Raw genomic sequence first — 18,100 nt, 5'->3', positions numbered from 1 at the left:
TATTGTTGACTAGTTTCATTAAAAATAAAACATCAGATTTGATATGTAATGTATTTGCAAAAATCTTAATGTGTAAAGTAACTCTACCTTACCTCTAATATTGACTGTTGATTTGTGTCTATCCTACTGTCTACTTTATTCCCTTATCATGCCCATATTTAATGCTTAGTCTTTTTTTAACTTTATCCTTGCACTGCTATAGTTTTTTTTATATTACTATGTCTACATTATTCTCTTATATTGTCCATATTTAATGCTGGTCTCTAGACTTCATCCTTGCACTATATCACCATGACACCCTCTCATAGAGCACCTTACCATGCAGACTGAATTACAGGGTCAGTCTCTGCCCTGTCACTGCAAGCCTTTTTTTTTTATTCATCTTTTCTTTTATTGTCCATATTATTCAAGTGGATTTGCTATTTTATAATCCTGTTTATGATGTACTGTATGTGTATGTTGTGTGTGAGGTCTTTAACCTACTGGGACCTTGGATTTCCCCTTGGGGATCAATAAAGTATATCTATCTATCTATCTATTTATCTATCTATCTATCTATCTATCTATCTATCTAGTTACTAACTAGTAACTAAAGCTGTCAGATGAATATAGTGGAGTAAAAAGTACAATATTTCTCTCAGAAAAGCAGCGGAGTAGAAGCTAAAAAAAATGTGGCATGAAAAGAAAAGACATGTTAGCCTACCTCAACATTTGCACTTAAGTACAGTACTTGAGTAAATTTATTTAGTTACATTCCACCACTGCTGAGCTCATACCTGGATGTCCTGCAGCATACTCCTACAAATCACCTGAGTTGTAGGCACCAGCTGTGCTGTAAAGGAAGAAGAGAGGAGGTAGTTCTGTTCAGATTAAGGTTCAACCACACTGGGTCTAAACAAATACTGGGGAAAGTAAAAAGACAAGTAGGCTACGTGAGGTTGAAATAAAGCTGGAAATGCTGACCACGTAATGATGCAGTGTGTCAAATATAATGAAGAAACGGTACGTTAACAGCAAACGTACCCTGACTGATGTAAACTAGATAGTGTGCTACATATGCCGGTACGACAGGTGGCGGTGTGCATCTCAAAGTTGGTATGATCTAAACCCGACCACCATTTAAACCCAAAGAAGAAGAAGAAGCAGCAGCAGGCGAACTTCCTCTGCTTTGATCCTACAGAGCTGCCGTAGCCGTCATGGCGGTCCTGGAGGGAGCTGTGTTTGCTATTTTACTTACATGTTTGTTATTTATTATCCGGTTATATATTGTCGTGAAGACTGGACCAAACTATAAACCTGGAGCCAAAGGTCCGGTCGCTGTTCTCGTCGTTGCAGGATCAGGTAACGTTAATGACAAATAACTAACGTTAACGTTAACCTAGCTAGCCCATATATATCTATGGCTAGCCCAATGCACCACAGTAACGTTAGCTAGCTAGCTATGTGCTGCTCTCTGGCGTCATACAATTTACCATTTCAACTTGTTAGACATTACTTCATAATCTAAGCTCATAAGAGCGGCACACGTATGTAGGAGCGAACAAACAGAATGCGTTTTTAAGCCCTAGCTTACTTCCCTAGCTTCCACGCTAACAACGCGTAACCATTGACATATCGCGTAACCCACTGCAGTTCTAGGCAAGACCCGCCCTTCTGTTGCATTCGCGCGCAACGATTGGCCAAGCGTCCATGCTCAGAACCTGATTTGTTGACATCTTTCTTTAACTGAAGTGTCTTCATCATCAATCATACATAGGTATTATCCTGCTAAGTAATATCTCCTTAGGTTTAAGCTTGACATACGTGTTAACTGTTCTTTATGTGGAATATGTCCAGAAAGAATGGTGCACCTGTTCTGTTCTGTGTCCCTACACCATCACTTTCTGGAAAGATCTATCCCGATATACATTACTGATAAACTTGTCTCTGAGTTTTCTTTGTTGTGGAAAGATGTAAAAAGAAGTAAAAAACAGAAAGAAATATACCTAATTAATTTATTGATCATTTTAGGGAAATATCATATTCACAAAGCCAAATTTAGTAACTCTAAACCTTCTTTTATTGCTTTTGGTAAGGAAACTGAACAGTACATCAAAACCATCTATGATTCCAAAAATAAGAAAGCTTCTAAAACCATTCAGTTATGCTCTATTTTTAATGTGTATATTTGAAACTCCCCCTGGCTCTGCTCTTGACTAATGTTTTTTTCTGTATTAATTGCTCTGTTTGCTTGTTCTTACTGTTTGTATTGTAAAGATTTAATAAAGATTTGTAAAAATATATATATATATATATATATTTATATATTTCTTTAACCCCTTAACACTCCGGTAAAATTAGCCAAAAACGCCTATCCAAGGCATACCCATAGTAAATTGGAAGCTGTTCTTGAACCATTTGTTCTACATGCATGTTTATGGTTTCATTTGAAAGGTAACACTCTGAGGCTTCTTTCCCAACAGTTAGAATTACTGTAAGTGCTATTGGCTTTGAGTAATAGAAGTTTGAATATACTGGAAAATATTTTTTTGTCCGTCTGCATTATTTTTTATAGAAAAATGCCTGTATATGACCTTTGCTGGGACCTATTAGTCTGAAAACACAATGGGGCTATAGCAAGAAGGCTTACATAGTCCCAGTTGAAATTTCATATCAATATCTCATAAAATGAATATTTTACACCCGTTTTTGTATGGGTATATGTCTAGGCGTTTACGAAAACGGCCATTTTGGTGACCCTAAAAGGACCCTTGGGAATGATGGTCACATACCTAGACTAAAAAGACTGCTACCCATGAACATTTGACATTACAGTTATCATTCAGGGCTCTATTGAAAGGTTACATTAAGAGCTATCCTATCTCATATCCAGAATCACTGTCAGTATTTCTGACAAAGAGTAACAGAAGCATAAACACAATAAATTGCAGTTTTGTAACTTTGTGTTTAAAAAAAAGTCAAAACAAGTGGTAAGGTGGAAAAGTAGTGTATAAAAGTGTATAAACAAAATATTTACAGCTATTAACATATCTAAATACACATATACAATTATGTATGTACAGGTTATCTGCTACATGAGACAAAGCACAAAGAACGTTTGAAGAAACAAAAATGACCTTTTGGTAAAAAATGTAGTAGTGCAAAAAAGCATTACTATGTAACTATTTACACATCTAAATCCACATATATTTACAGGTTATTGGCAACATGCCAGAGATTGTAAAAATCGCAAGTGACAAAGCACAAAGGACATTTGAAGACCCATAAAGGAACCGTTGGTAAAAATGGTCAACAAAGTAAAACAAGTGCTATGCTGAAAAAGTATTCCGGGTACTACTATATAACTTTTTACATATCTACATACACATATCTATAAATTGCAGGAACCCAGCAAATCAAATCTATACTTCACTGTTAACCGTCAAGCGACTAAATAAACCTGTATGGAAAATGAGCACCTCTGCTGATGTGTTAAATTTGTTAACGATCATATGACATGAGACTACACCATCTCTCCCTCTCTCTGCGCTCATAAACAAAAAAGTCCCATGTATAACCGTTCCTGGAGTCTGCCAGAACAAAGAGTTTATATGCCCAGCGAACAGGCTTGTTTTTCATATACTGTTTCAGACCAGTGCAGGCTTTTGAGGCAACCATTCGCTCATCAATGGCGATTTCCTGGCCAGGGTGATAGTTTCTTCTGCAGGAGTCCCTCATCTCCTCGTAGAGCGGCTTTATCTTACCAAGACGGTTGCAGGGCTCCTGTGCCTCTCCTTTCATCATTAGCAGCATCACAGAGCTGCTGAGGTGAAGGGACTGGGAGATCCTGGGAGATCCTGAGGAACTTTTTACCAGTCATTAACAGTCTCGGGAACGGCAAGCTATAAAGATGACCCCCACGCCAGTAATCAGTGAAAGAAAAGCATTTGACTACACCCATGTAAACAATTAAAGACATGAATGCAAACATGTCCTGCAATGTCAGATCAATCCATGGGATAGAGGGTGTTGAATGATGTGTTGAGCCACAGTTGTTGGTGTTTTTGAAGTATTGTCTTCAAAACAGAGTTGGTAAAAAAAGAGTTGAAACAACTGTAGGGCTGTGTACGTGCGAGCGCAGTATGAGCTGGGGTCCTGGGACATTTCTGGGTCTGAAGGTGGGCTGTGGTGGTGTGATGTCTGGAACTGTCCTGCTGCTCCACTCCATGTGGCCACTTGCTCACTGGTGCAGATGTAGCTGGCTCCCAATCCATATCTACATCACATTTCCTATAATGTGAAAATAAAGAAATAACAGTAATTACAACTAATGTTCTGAATGCGAAGCCATCGAAAAATATTAACAAATGTGTAGATATTACCATAGATATTTACATAAATACAATAAAAGGTGCAAACTTGTAATGCAGTATTTACTCAAACGTTTTCTTTTGCAACACTTCTTGCAGTAAATGTGGTGCAACATAAATGTGTAACATTAGCTGTGGAGCTCTCAGCGAGCAGAGTAGAGAGCAGGGTTGCCTTTAGATGAGAGACAACTTTGTCTGGCTCATTTAGTGTAACGTTAGCATGATAGCTTGGTGAAATTAGCAAGCTAAGGTTAGCTTAGCGAACTATCCATTCTCTAAATTAGTAAACATTGAAATCATCTAAACACTCTTCAACAGTCAAACTGAAGCGCACCGGTGAGCTCCAGGTCACAGCCTGTCCAAATATACAGTAACGTTATATACGTAAAATACTCACTTGTCGAAGTAATGTCTCCTCCCTCTAGGACCATGTCCTCTGCCACGGAGTCGATGCAAGACATTTCACTGTCTTTCTCAGACATTTCCTCTTCTGACTTGTCGCTTCACGTTGCCGGGTACATTCCTCCACTGCTTCTTGGAGGGTATATCCCATATCTTCTTGACTTGCTAATTTTCGCCATTCTCAACTTCTTTTGTTTTGGTTTAGGATGCAGAAAGTGGGTGAGGTGGCGTGTTTTTGCCCGGTGTTTGCACTACACAGATAATGTTTAGGATTGTACTCATTGAGATATATAAAACTGTACTACCGCAACAAAAGCATCAGTTCTCCATATTAAAAAGTTCATTGGCTATACAAAACGTCAGTCATCGGCACAACCGGTTGCGATTGGCACAAAATAAAGGCGTGCACCTTCTTTCACCGCAGGCACTCGTTGGCTATTCTAGGCTGTAGACGAGACCAGGAAGGTCCTATTGGTTCAAGTGAGGTGTCAATCAAAAGGTCAGAGTGCAGGGGCCATTTTGATAGTAGATACCGGCAAAAAAATATATGCAAACAAGATTTACTCCAGGAAATACAGTAAAATATTAAATAACTGCCGCAAAATTTGAAATTTAAAAACAGCTGTCCGTGGATATATTCTAATGTCGTAATATGTTTGGACTAAATTGTTTACTGGATTTGATCGTCTGGACCTTTTGTCAATGTAACAAGACCGTTTTTGTTAGAATATTATGGATCTGTGGATTACAATGAGGCTTCAAAGGTGAGTTACCTCAGTTTTGTAGTTGTTTGTTACTCAGACATAGGGGATGATTGTACCTGCTGTTGTTATCGTGTCTTGAAATAGTTTGTATCAGTGAAATCACAAGAGTTGTAGCTTTCCAAAGATGTGTTGCATGAGTAACTACTTAAATATAGGAGTTGTATACATAGCATCACGTGTTAAAAAGACGTTGAGGGGTTTTAACTGTCTATGGTTCACATAGACCAGCAGTTCTCAAGCTTATTTCAATAATGTTCCCCCTATGAACATTGTTTTTAAGCCATGTACCCCCTAACCCCCCCTGACCAGCGTTAATATTTTTTGGTTAAAAAAAAAGTCTCCATAAAGAGGAAGAATACAGCGATAGATTTACTAAACAACAGCCTTGGACCTGCAAAACATTTAAATGCTGATGGGAAAAAGGCGACAAAAACTTAAAAAGAAAACCAGACAAAACCTTGGAAAAACACAGTAGAAAGAAGGAAGGTGTCAAAAAATTCTAATAATTTGAAAAAATTGACAAACTTTGAAAAAAGAAAAAAAAACTTTGAAGATAAAAAAAAAAAGACAGTAGAAAAAAGTAAGGAAGAAAGGCAAAGAATAGGTCAAAACAAGCGACAAAACCTTCGAAAAAAGGTGACAAACTTCAAAAACGGCGACAAAATAAAATGACCGAAGTAACTACAGCCTCGGAACTGGAAAAACATTTAGCAAAAAGTGTCACATACCACCTTGAGTCCTCCAAAGTACCCCTAGGGGGGACACGTACCCCCATTTGAGAAACACTGATCTAGACAACTAAAGACGTGAGGAAGGGAGGCAAGTCCAGGACCTGGGGATGCAGCCCAGGACTCGGTGCAGCCCGGTCAGATTCTTTTACACCAAACCGAGGAAACTAGTTCTTATGAAGCTGGCTTTGTGCAGGAAAATATACTGGAAGTGTGGTGAGGCATTCATTTTCTCTTCATTAGCTGTTCATCTCTTCACACTGAGGGACCAAGACCAAACCAGAACAAAACCCAGACCCCCACCAAAAGCATGTTGACAGTAGGGCTTCCCCCTCTGAGTCGTTTTTAGGGGTGGGAATAATGGCTACCGATTGGATTTGTATTGCTATTTTTCATTTATTGAGATTCTAGAAGTATTGCGATTTTATCTTTTCCTTCTTTGACACAAACAAAAGTTGAATCGTACACTTCTAGAGACAATATATCATATCAAAACTAGTTGTTTTTCTAAGAAGAATGACATCACATGTCAGTCAGTCAGTCTGATGTTTATTTCCTTTGTAAAGAAGAACATAACATGGATTTTCTGCATTTTCTGCTTTCGCTCTGTTTTGCTGGAAACGGATATGATGTAGTCGCCGTCAGCGGTACCGTATGAACAGAAAATATTAAGCTTGATCACTGTTAAAAAAAAAAAAATGGAATAAAAAAAATGGAATGTAGGGAAAGAATCCATTCTAAAAATCGTCGCAAAAACAATAATCACCATACATTTTCCCCCTCTGTGTGTGTGTGTGTGTGTGTGTGTGTGTGTGTGTGTGTGTGTGTGTGTGTGTGTGTGTGTGTGTGTGTGTGTGTGTGTGTGTGTGTGTGTGTGTGTGTGTGTGTGTGTGTGTGTGGTTCCAGGCGGTCACACCACAGAGATCCTGCGGCTGATGGAGAGCCTGTCGGCAGCATACACACCTCGACACTATGTCATCGCCGACACGGACAGGATGAGTGAGGAGAAGATCTGCACCTTTGAAAGCTCCAAACACTTAGACTCTGAGTCACAGGTAGTGTGTGTGTGTGTGTGTGTGTGTGTGTGTGTGTGTGCGCGCGCCACTAGGTGGCAGCAGTACACACTAAACCAATTCCTACGTTAAACCTATAACATATCAGTGAGAGACAACTGTGATGAAGAGGAACATGCAGTAGGCTGAGCATTGATTTGAATGAAAGATTTTACTACAGTATAGTGTTCTGTTGAATGGCTTAATTGATTAGCACACACGGTTGCAGCTTTAAATGTGTTTTGTTCAAATGTGTTATTTATAGTATTATCTGTATGACGACACAAGTCGATAATGAATAAGTTACTCAAGATAAAAAAAAAAAGGATTTTTTTTGGTGCTTATTTTTTAGAACTTAATCAGAACAGGTGAACGTGCTTGAAATGTAACAATTTTGTAACTTTGTGTGGGAATAGCAGGTGCAGAAAGACAACATAGCTTCATAGCACCTACAATTATTACACTCGGGTCCAGTAGACCCGAACACCTCATATGTAATAGTTATGTGTGTAGTTATGGGTGTACCGTGTGCAAAATGGGTCCCACAGACAGGGTTAAATAACCAAGTCAAAATTCTCTGTTGTCAGCTTGTTAAATGTGAATATTGTTCTAATTTCTTCTCTCCTCTGTGACAGTAAACTGAATGTCTTTGAGTTGTGGACACAACAAGACATTTGAGAATGTCATCTTGAGCTTTTTGTGAAACACTGGTCCTCATGTTTCACCATTTTATAGAGCAAACAACTTATCGATTAGTCGAGAAAATAATCGACCGATTAATCAACAATGAAAATAATTGTTCTTTCAGCCCTAAACAAAGGTACCCGGTACCTGCCCGGATGCCCAAGGAACTTCTTTCTATCGATGTTAAAGTGGGGTCTGTGGATTATACTGAAAGACAATTTGCTATCTGTAAATATATATTTTTGAATGCCTTGTGCACCACAAATGAAGAAATTCCATTTGATTGAGCTGGTGCCAGAAATCTCTCCTAATGGATCTGCATGGTAAGATACCACTAGATGAAAAATAGGAAGATGTTGTTTGGTGATTTGTGTGGAAAAGTGTAGACTCATTGGAAAACCACTGACCTGTTCACGCGCTGTTGAGAGGCTGTGAAATCTGAGATGGGAGAGTTTAAAGCTAGTTTGATCCCAATACAACTCTGTTGCTTGTATGCGATACGAATGGGGCCGTGTCTGAGCGCCTCCTGAAAGACATGTGCCCTTGTTTCCCCCAGTTCACCATCTGTCGCATCCCACGGAGCCGGGAGGTCCACCAGTCCTGGGCTTCCTCTGTCCTCAGCACCCTGGACGCCCTGCGCTACTCCCTTCCTCTGGTGTTCAGACTCCGACCCGACATGGTGAGTGGAGCCAGAGACCAGTCGCTAACTCTTTTTTTTCTTTTTTTTCTCAAGCAGCAAAATACCTGTCTACCCTAACCCCTATCCTCCACCGGGCGCGTCTGCGCTGCGTTCCGGAGGCGCCGCGGGACAAGCGTACAGTCGCTGCCATTTAAGACGATGCTTGATATTCCACCAGCCGCGTCACGAGGCGTCCCTGAAGAGCGCGTGAAGCGACTCTCTGCTCCGCTAAAGATACGCAGCAGGTTTATTTACAGGCGAGCCGCGGGGCGTTCAAGGCAGAAATAGAGAAGGCATGGAGTTTAAAGCTTTAGTGCCAAACTTTTTGATATTAATGAACGTACGTTACATTCAAGCCATTACCAAATGAGTTGCTACAAAGCTAATGAAGACTATCAGCTCCACACAACTCTCTCTGGATTTCTCAGTAGGACTATGTTCAGAAGATTGGGGCGTCCGGCGACTTTCACACGCAGAAACTGGAGTGAAGATAATGACCTCTTCTGAAGAGTCCATCATGGTTTTTTAATCCTCCGTGTCCTCCTTGGCTACTAGCAACTGCATCGAGGTGGTGCGTTGCACGTTCAAAGAAGGCTTGTATCATGTGGACGCGCCGACAGTTTTGTTGTCATTACTTAGAATTCCTCATGGGGGAGACAGGAACTACGCACCGTAGCTTTAACTGTAGGAGAGCTTGGAGTGGAAGGTAGATACTAGCTTAATAAACACCTGATTGTTGTGTAAAGTACTGGTAGAGACAATAAAATCTGCTTCCGGTGGGGTATGGGGGGGGCGGAGGGGTAGATGTCAATGAAACGCCCCATTTGTGTGACGTCCTGTTGTCTTCCCCCCCCAACAAAGCACTTAGTGTAGACTTTATATTTCACATTAATGTTTTCTTTCAGATCGTTTATAGATCTCGACGTTTCCGACCGCACTTGAAGGCAGTTTAATTTCACAGGAGAGAGAAAGAAAAGAGAGGAGCAGGAAACAGTCAGCTGTTCAACAAACTCCCGGCCAGTTCAGATCTAGTGTTTGGTGTTTTAAATAAAACGTTCTTGTGGCAGAGATGGAGGCAGTGTTGTTTCCTGTTTTCCGGGACTCTCAAACCGCCTCTAACCACACCGACGAAGTCCGATCGCCGGTTGCGTGACTGGCCACTGCAGCGTGATGTGGGGTTGCGTTTCGCCAAAAGCTTGGGGGAGGGCTGATGGTATGGCCGCACGATTTGAGGAGAATATGCGATGCCGTTGTTGAATATCGCGATAACGATGTTGCTTGCGATAAATAAACATATTAAAGTGCACTCAGTTCTGCATTTCCGCTGCTTTCAGTGTTCTGCCGAAACACAACATATTGTTTGTTGAATTTAAAACCCAATTAAAGGAAATAATTTCCTACATTCTTTTATTGAACAAATTGAACTTTGACTTAATTATCAAAGGCACCACTACAAAAAAAAAGTTACATTTTAAAAGTTACTTTTTCTTTCAACTAACAAAATAATCTCTTGAGTGTCTTAAGCAGCTCTAGCCGATGGTTTTTTACCAGAGCCAAGAGACGCCATTGTTCCTTGTCAGAAAAAAATAGAAAATAAACCTCACAAAACGCCATCTTTGCCTGGACAATAAACCCTTTTCTCCCTGCGTAAGATACGGTGCCTCAGTGGCTGTTTTCTAAGTTTCTATTTCCAAGTTTTAGTTTAGTCTGAGGACAAATCCCCACTACGTCAATACATATGAATAGAATTTGAATTTGTGCTGCTCACAACATTGAAAAAAGGACACGTGGGAATTCATCAACCACATCTCTTTCCAGAAATGTTGCTCTGGATAAACCACAGAACACACACTGGGGACACTTTGCATGGGAACTACTTCTTTGGTATAGATTAAAATTGCTAGTGGAAGTGTTGTCGTTTGTTTGGAACGTAAATAATCTGGGGAAAAAAACGAAAATGACAGCAAGGAGTCTGCAGTGCACTACTGTACATGCAGTTATTGTCCGTGACCTAAACACCAGTCAGCGTTATCAGCTCTGATAAAGCACAGATGGTGTAGTTTCTCTCTGCCTCCGTGTGACCTGTGCAACCTAAACAGATTCCAGACCTGTGACCGGTCGCTCACCGCGGACGTCTGTCCAGCAGAACCCTCTGGTCCATTGGTGGCTGGTTGGAAAACAAAGCCGGGGGGCCTTAGTGCCAGGAATGTTCCAGGCAGGCTTATGATTTAGTCGGAAACCTCCAGCCGCTCTCACGGGCCTGGTACCGTTAAGGGCTGACCTATTAACCTTTTTCACAATCAAAATTGTGATTTGAAAGTATGTGATTAGCTAATCCTGAAGACCGCGATTAATTCAATGTGAATTAATAGTTGAATGTTTTGGAGTTCTCCCTTTTTTTTTGGGCCATTTTAGGCCTTTATTTTGACAGGACAGCTGAAGACATGAAGGGGGAGAGAGGGGGGGGAATGACATGCAGCAAAGGGCCACAGGTCGGAGTCGAACCCGCGGCCGCAGTGTTGAGGAGTAAACCTCTATATATGGGCGCCCGCTCTACCAACTGAGCTATCTGGGTGCCCTTCATTCCTCTTTTTATTATTCTATTTACTGTTACATAACACAGATCGTTTCCAGAAATGTCCTGTTTTCAGTGGATTTTTCATTTATTTTTTTATAACTTTATTAAACATGATCATGAACATGACGGTGCAATATGTAGCTAAAAAAAAAAAAATCGCTTATCGCAATATCTGGCACACAAATTAAATTAGATTTATTTTCCACAAATCGTTCAGCCCCAGTACTGATTCTGCCATATGGCCGATGCAGAGCTTCCCCCAGAAAGGTTGTTTAGCCCGGTGGCAAGTGTCTTTTTTCCGTTGAGGGCCCGTCTGGGGCCAGACACAGCCTGATGGCAGCACTAATGTAGAGCCCTATAGCTTCTGGGATAACCGACTCATGGACCAAATTGTGGAAATTGAGAACTTAAAAAAGCTATAACACAGATTTCATAGGAGCCATAATTGAATGCTAACTGGAGATTTGAAAATACAGTATGACTACTGTATGTCTTAGGCCCCGTCCACACGTACCAAAACAATCTTTTTTTTACCCGTCTTCCCTGGATTCGTTTCAAGAAAAGTTGCGTCCAAACAAATCCACTTGTAAATGACTCAACACGCTACTTCATATTCCAGGCCTATAGGCGGCACTGTTTCTGCTACAGAAATTCACCAAAAACGGAGAAGAAGAGCATAGTCACTTCCACTTCCCATCATGACATGACTAGATTATAACGTTCTCTTAATACATCCGTGGACTATAATCACTTTCACCACTGCTCATTTTATAAAGGCTGCCGCAAGAAAACGTGTCTTTGTTTACATTGTATAATGTGCTGTTGGATTGCTTTTTATTTTGCATGATTGCAGCGCGCTAGTAGCGAGCTAACGTTAGCGCGCTAATGTTAGCGCGCTAATGTTAGCTAGCTCTAACATCGGCAGTCAAACAAACATCAATGATCCATGAATGATGTCTTTTTAATAATCTATACGTTTTTCTTGCAGTAGCCTTTCTACGATAAGCCGTGGTAAAAGTTACTATAATCCGTTCAATGAGTTTATAAGCAGACAGATTAGCTAGCTAGTTGATCAATTGTCTACTTCCACTTTATAAACAGATAGCCATAGCAGCTAACGTTAACGTTACTTCGCTGCTGGAGCGGTCAGCTACTTTAGCGATGTTTAACGTTAGCTACATAACGTTAGCAATATATCTTGTGTAGAATCCAGAGGGAAGGGTCAGGGAGCAGAGACACAGTATTTAGATGAAGTGAGCTGGTTTGACCATGGAGATGGGATGTGCTTGCTTAGCTTCAACGCAGGCCGTGGGAGAGGGTGTAAAAGAGGGGGGTGGCGATGACATCATCGATACGGATCCGTATTTACCATCCATACGAAGCCAAACGAGAGCCGTTTTCGGATTTTTTCACCCTGAGACCAGGTTTCAAAAAAGTGCGTTTTCAGGCAGTGCGTTTGCAGGATTCGTCTGGACGGTCGGCCCAAACGATGCAAAACATGTGCGTTTGCACAAAAAATTGTTCCGTGTGGATGGCCTCTAAGTTTCTAACAACCCAGTGGCTTAGGCTTGGGGGGTGGGGGGGGGGGCATCTTACACTGGGGGAAACCCTGGTACTAATTCTGCCATGAGTCAGATGCATCTGTAATTTTCTTTTTCTTCAGGCATTTTAGGCCTTTATTTCCATAGGACAGATGGGGACATGAAAGGAGAGAGAGAGAGGGGGGGGGGGATGACATGCAGCAAAGGGCCCGCAGGTCGGAGTCGAACCCGCGGCCGCTGCGTCGAGGACTGAGCTAACCCGTCCACTGCATCTGTAATTTAAAGCAGTCATGACATGCAGAATAGGTCTGCATAGATCTTTATTGTCATTGTTTTCCAACAACCAAACACAGTTTAGCAGCTCTCAGTATGACAGTTTGAATTACAGACAAACTGAAATATTAAATGTAAATGGTCAAATAGAAAATAACAACAAAATGGAACATTTAAATGGTGAAATCTAAAAAAAAAAAATCAAGATAAATAAACACGATGAGGTGACACTATATACATGTATTTATTGCATGTCCAGTTTTTTGGGGGGTTTATTGCACACGTCTTTCTAGAGGGAGGAGATGGAGAGGAGGGGTTGGTGCTTTTGCCTGCCTGCCTGCCTGCCTGGGGGAAAAGCTGGTTTTCAGTCTTATCTGGTCTGGAAATGTAAAGCAGGAAACAAATTAATTTTAGATGGAAAATGATACCTGAAACATGTGTGAATAGAATAAGAGAAAAAAAAGATGTATTCCCCAATTCCCTTTTTTAAAAATACAGTGTTCAATTGTCAGGTCCAATTTATTTACATAGCTCAAAACACCAATCATTGGGCTTGACACTATGTTCAACATACGGCCCCCTCTATCCTCAAGGCCCTGATACACCAACCCGACGGCCGACCGTCAGGAGGACTGGTCAGTGTCCCCGAGTTGGTCCAAAAAGTTCTTCGGAACACACCGAAGCGTACGTTCTGCGCGTGCGCGAGACGTAATACATCGGCACCGGCAGCTGATTGGACGAACGCGTCACGTGGGTCTGGCTGCTCCCAGATGTTACAACCGGGCATAATGGTTCAGAACGCAATCTCATATTTTACGAAGGTAGTTCACCGAAACGTGTTTCTGAAAACATTTGAAGAGAGAAATGGGCCGTGCAGTTGCTGAATCTGTCTTCATTTCAGATCGACAAAGGTCAGTTTAAAAGATTTTCGTCAAGATTTTGAGAGGCTCTAGTCACGCTAACATAAGTGCACGGATTCGCTAGTCAAGAGGCTAGCACTCCACCAATCAGATTGGTCATTGAGTCCGTCTGCCCGCCCTCCGACCAAGCAAGTCAGGTCGGCCCAAATGAAGGCCGACGGACGGCACCGAACAGACTCGAGTCACCGACCTCGCCAGACTGTCCGACGGCCGATTATCGGGTTGGTGTATGAGAGCCTTTAGACCAGATTCCCCCACCAGTGTCCCATTTTCGAACGAAGGTCTGCATTTTTTTTAAGTGATACACTAACCTGGAGAGCTTTGAAATCACTGGAATACGTGGACACTCCTGTGCAGTTGTCCCAGCAGCATTGTCCCTGTGTTTGTCCTGCAAACACCCCCCATGTAAAAACCCTGTTAGAATCCAGGGGCGAAGTGTACACATGGCCATGGAAGCTGTTTCTCCAAACGATGGTGTTAGAAGCCAAGTTCCTTTTAAGAAAGCTGACAGTATCCAGGTTATGTAAGCGTATGTATTTTTCCAGGGTCTGGAAATGTCTGGAGATGGAAATCTCAACTCCCTGCCCAGAGTTTTATTTACCGCAGCCAGATGGAGCTTAGGATCAAGTGGTGAAATCTGCTAATGTTTATGGCAGACTCTGGCTTTTTTTTTTTTAAGTTGATTTACTGCACAGCAACAAAAGAAAAGTAATCGCACTGACCACTTAATTCTACCGGTTAAAAAGTAAAAGGATTGTAATTGCAATGCTTCACATCTGCTGCAACAAGAAGCATTTGATTTTGTGGGTGTAAAGTTGCTGTTCTCTGTCGATCGTTGAGAATGATTGAACGTGTGTGTGTGTGTGTGTGTGTGTGTGTGTGTGTGTGTGTGTGTGTGTGTGTGTGGTGTGTGTGTGTGTGTGTGTGTGTGTGTGTGTGTGTGTGTGTGTGTGTGTGTGTGTGTGTGTGTGTCGCGGCGCTGTATGATGACTTATCCAGACTCCAGAGCAGCTCTGTCTGGTTTCCTGTAAAGCCCTACTCCCTCCTCAGCCCTGAGGCCACTTATTCATCCCAGCAGTCCCCCCCCCCCCTCTGTCTTTGAGTCTCACTGAGCTGCAGCCACTGACTCTCACACATGCTCTCTTTGCTCTGTTAATTACGGGGCATTCAGACCATAAAAAAAAAAAAATAGCAATCCGGCAATTCTCCGCAGAGTTGTTCGGCGGGGGGGTCAATGAAACGGCCCTTTTGTGTGACGTCCTGTTGTCTTCTTAACCCCCCCTCCCCAACAAAGCACAAGTAGACTTTATATTTCACAATCACTGTTTTCCGTCAGATTGTTTATAGATTTTTATGTTTCCGACTGCACTTGAAGGCAGCTTTATTTCACCGGGGCGAGAGAAAGAAAAGAGAGGAGCGGGACATAGCGAGTGCTTTGTTGTTGTAGGCAAATATTCAGCTGTTCCACGAACTCCCAGGCAGTTCAGAGCTTGTGTTTTGGTGTTTTTTAAAACGTTCTTGAGGCAGTGATGATTCCTGTTTCCTGTTCCAGGACTCTCCCACCGCCTCCAACCAGAGCTCAGAACTCCCCTAACAAGTCTGACCTCTGGTTCCATGACTGGCCACCGCAGCGTGGCGTGGGGTTGAGACGGTCTCAACTTTTCGCCGCAGGCCCGCTGCTTTTTTTTTCTCTTGATAATTAAGGCGGATTCTTCATCAAATTGCTAAATTTGAATTAATATTCATGACCAAGTGTTTTTTTTTTTTGTGATTTTTTTTTTTTTCTCGATATTTGGTCGCATTTCTATCTTAATCAGAAATGATCTCAGAAATAATTTATTTAAAAAAAGACGTTTTGACTAAAACTTGACTAAGATAACGTATATTGAGTTTTATTTTGGCTAAAACTACGAGACTTTTAGTTGGGTAAAACTTGACTAACAAAAGAAAAGATATGCGAATGACTAAATATGACTAAAACTAACAAGGACATTTGGCACAAGACTAAATAAAAAATAGGTGACAAAATGAACACTAGTCTAGGTGAGTACTTGATTCTGATTGGCTGCAGGGTATCAAATAAAATGATGGAACAACAAATCAGTCGGTCTTTGTACTGGACACCCAGGGATTAAACTGTGTGCGTGTGTGTGTGTGTGTGTGTGTGTGTGTGTGCTTTGTTGTTTCAGGTGTTGTGCAACGGCCCAGGGACCTGCGTTCCCCTGTGTGTGGCAGGACTGCTGCTTGGAATTCTGGGATTGAAGAAAGTCCTGCTTGTTTATGTTGAAAGCATTTGCCGGGTGCAGACGCTGTCACTCACGGGAAAGATCCTGTACCCATTATCGGACTATTTCTTTGTGCAGTGGTCCTCTCTGAGAGACAAGTACCCCAAATCCATTTTCCTCGGAAGAATAGTGTGAAGACATCTGTTACACGTATAAACATGTTGTAATGCTCATGAATAAATGCTCTATTTTTTATATTTTGAGTTTTGTCTAGAGGTTGTTTCATTGAATCATTGTGTAGGTTTGATATTTCATACAGAGTGCAAGGTTCTAAATACAGGACATTTGATGTTACGTATATAAACATTAGCTCTTATTCACAATATCTCTTAAGAGGGAAATAAAATTGGATTTCTTCAGATTTTGAAACTTCCCCCGCTGAAAGTTTAAATTGGCTTCTTCTGTGGCGTGTACGTTTACGCTGAGACGTTGCAGACGGCTGTCCGCTGTATGCAGCGTAGACATACGCGGATAGCTCAAAATGCGTACAGATAACGCGCCACTTGGCTTTAGGAAAGTGGCGTGAATGTTTACGCGAAGTCATGATGCCACGTTGAGAATTCCGTGCGGAGCGAAACAAAGTCAAGATGGCACAATGATGCTTTTCTTGAGAAAAATGGTAAATGGCTACATTTATATATACAGTAGTGCTTTTATCCAAAGCACTTTACAAGTAGCCTGGTGAGAGCGTCCTGATCTGGTGAGTTTTCCACTCGCAGATCAGTCTGGCATCTTGAGATAGAGAACATTTGGAGCCGTTCGCCAAACGACCGACCAATCGGCGTTGGTTTTGAGGCGGGTTTAGGTGGTGATAGACGGATGGTTTATCCAATCAGCTAACCAGTATTTTCAGACAGCGGTAGCCCTAATTCTGTTAGCCACTCGCTAATGCTTTTTCCTCTTGGATCCTTCTTTTGGAATATGGTCCAGGAACCTGAAATGGGGCCTTTTATTCCTAAATTCTCGTTACACAAACGGCAAATATCCTTTACCGACGTGTTGCTTGCTTGTTGAGCTAACGAGCTATGCTTTGCCTGCAGCAGCAGGGGTTAGCCTGGCTTATGGTTGTATTTTCATACGCTTCGTTGATCTGATTGGTTGATTTGGCCCGTCTATCACCAACAAAGGTGGTGATAGACAGATGGTTTATCCAATCAGCTAACCAGGATTTTCGCCCCTTCCCAAAAGTTCTCCAACGGTAAGTTCCCAGATGGATATGCCGAACAAATGCGAAGCGATCCATCTGGCGGAGTCGGGTTACTTTACAAGGGGTTGGCCGCTCATTCACCTGAACGCACCAATGGCAGAGTGCTGGCTAATTATTAGTTATGTTAGAATTAATGATTCTAAATCTTGCTTTGTCAGACCTTCCTCCTAAGCGCGCTGAAGGAAGGTCTGGCTAGTCCACACAGAATTCCTGGATGGGAGGAAAACGTGCTCTGGTTTATTGGCAGCCCCGGTGCCGAAAAGAGTGCATCCGGCAGAATTTCCCAGAAGTGGAACGCTGTGGATACACGGTAGACTAGTCCGTCAGGGATCAGAGTTTAAACCGGGACTGGAAAGGTCAGAATAACAGGCTCAAAGAAATGTAGGTGTACCGAGGGTTGAACTGAACTTAATTGAACTTAAAGAGGTTTGGAATGATTACTTTGAGTTTGAAGCTTGGTGTGGTGAGATTATGAAAAACTGTGATTTAATCCAGGTTTAATGTTAATCCTACTTTGTGGATTTTAGAAGGTCACTCGAGAAAACAATTTATTAATCATTAACTAATACTTAAAGGGATATGCCACCGTTTGTTGAAATAGGACTTATCACGGTCTCCCCTAGCTGTAGATAGGTGGG

General features: G+C 41.8%; 2 protein-coding genes across 3 annotated transcripts in view; one reads left to right on the top strand and one right to left on the bottom strand.

The window, feature by feature from the left end:
* The window catches only part of steap2 (STEAP family member 2, metalloreductase), a 67,762-nt gene extending 66,509 nt beyond the window's left edge, over window positions 1-1,253 (bottom strand). For both annotated transcript variants that reach the window (XM_039790528.1, XM_039790529.1), the window contains exon 1: window positions 777-1,253. The gene's annotated coding sequence lies outside the window, so the exon portion shown is untranslated. The remainder of the gene's footprint in view (window positions 1-776) is intronic.
* alg14 (ALG14 UDP-N-acetylglucosaminyltransferase subunit) lies at window positions 1,147-16,458 on the top strand. Its single transcript, XM_039790530.1, has 4 exons — window positions 1,147-1,341; window positions 7,150-7,298; window positions 8,536-8,658; window positions 16,160-16,458. The coding sequence occupies exons 1-4, from the start codon at window positions 1,197-1,199 to the stop codon at window positions 16,388-16,390; spliced, it is 648 nt and encodes a 215-aa protein (XP_039646464.1). The 5' UTR covers window positions 1,147-1,196; the 3' UTR covers window positions 16,391-16,458.
* The last annotated feature ends 1,642 nt before the right edge of the window (window positions 16,459-18,100 follow it).

Source organism: Perca fluviatilis, chromosome 22, assembly GCF_010015445.1.
Source record: "Perca fluviatilis chromosome 22, GENO_Pfluv_1.0, whole genome shotgun sequence".
In the NCBI taxonomy this organism is placed as follows: domain Eukaryota; kingdom Metazoa; phylum Chordata; class Actinopteri; order Perciformes; family Percidae; genus Perca; species Perca fluviatilis.
Note: the sequence above shows the minus strand (reverse complement) of the source record. Positions and strands in the feature narration are given on the sequence as shown.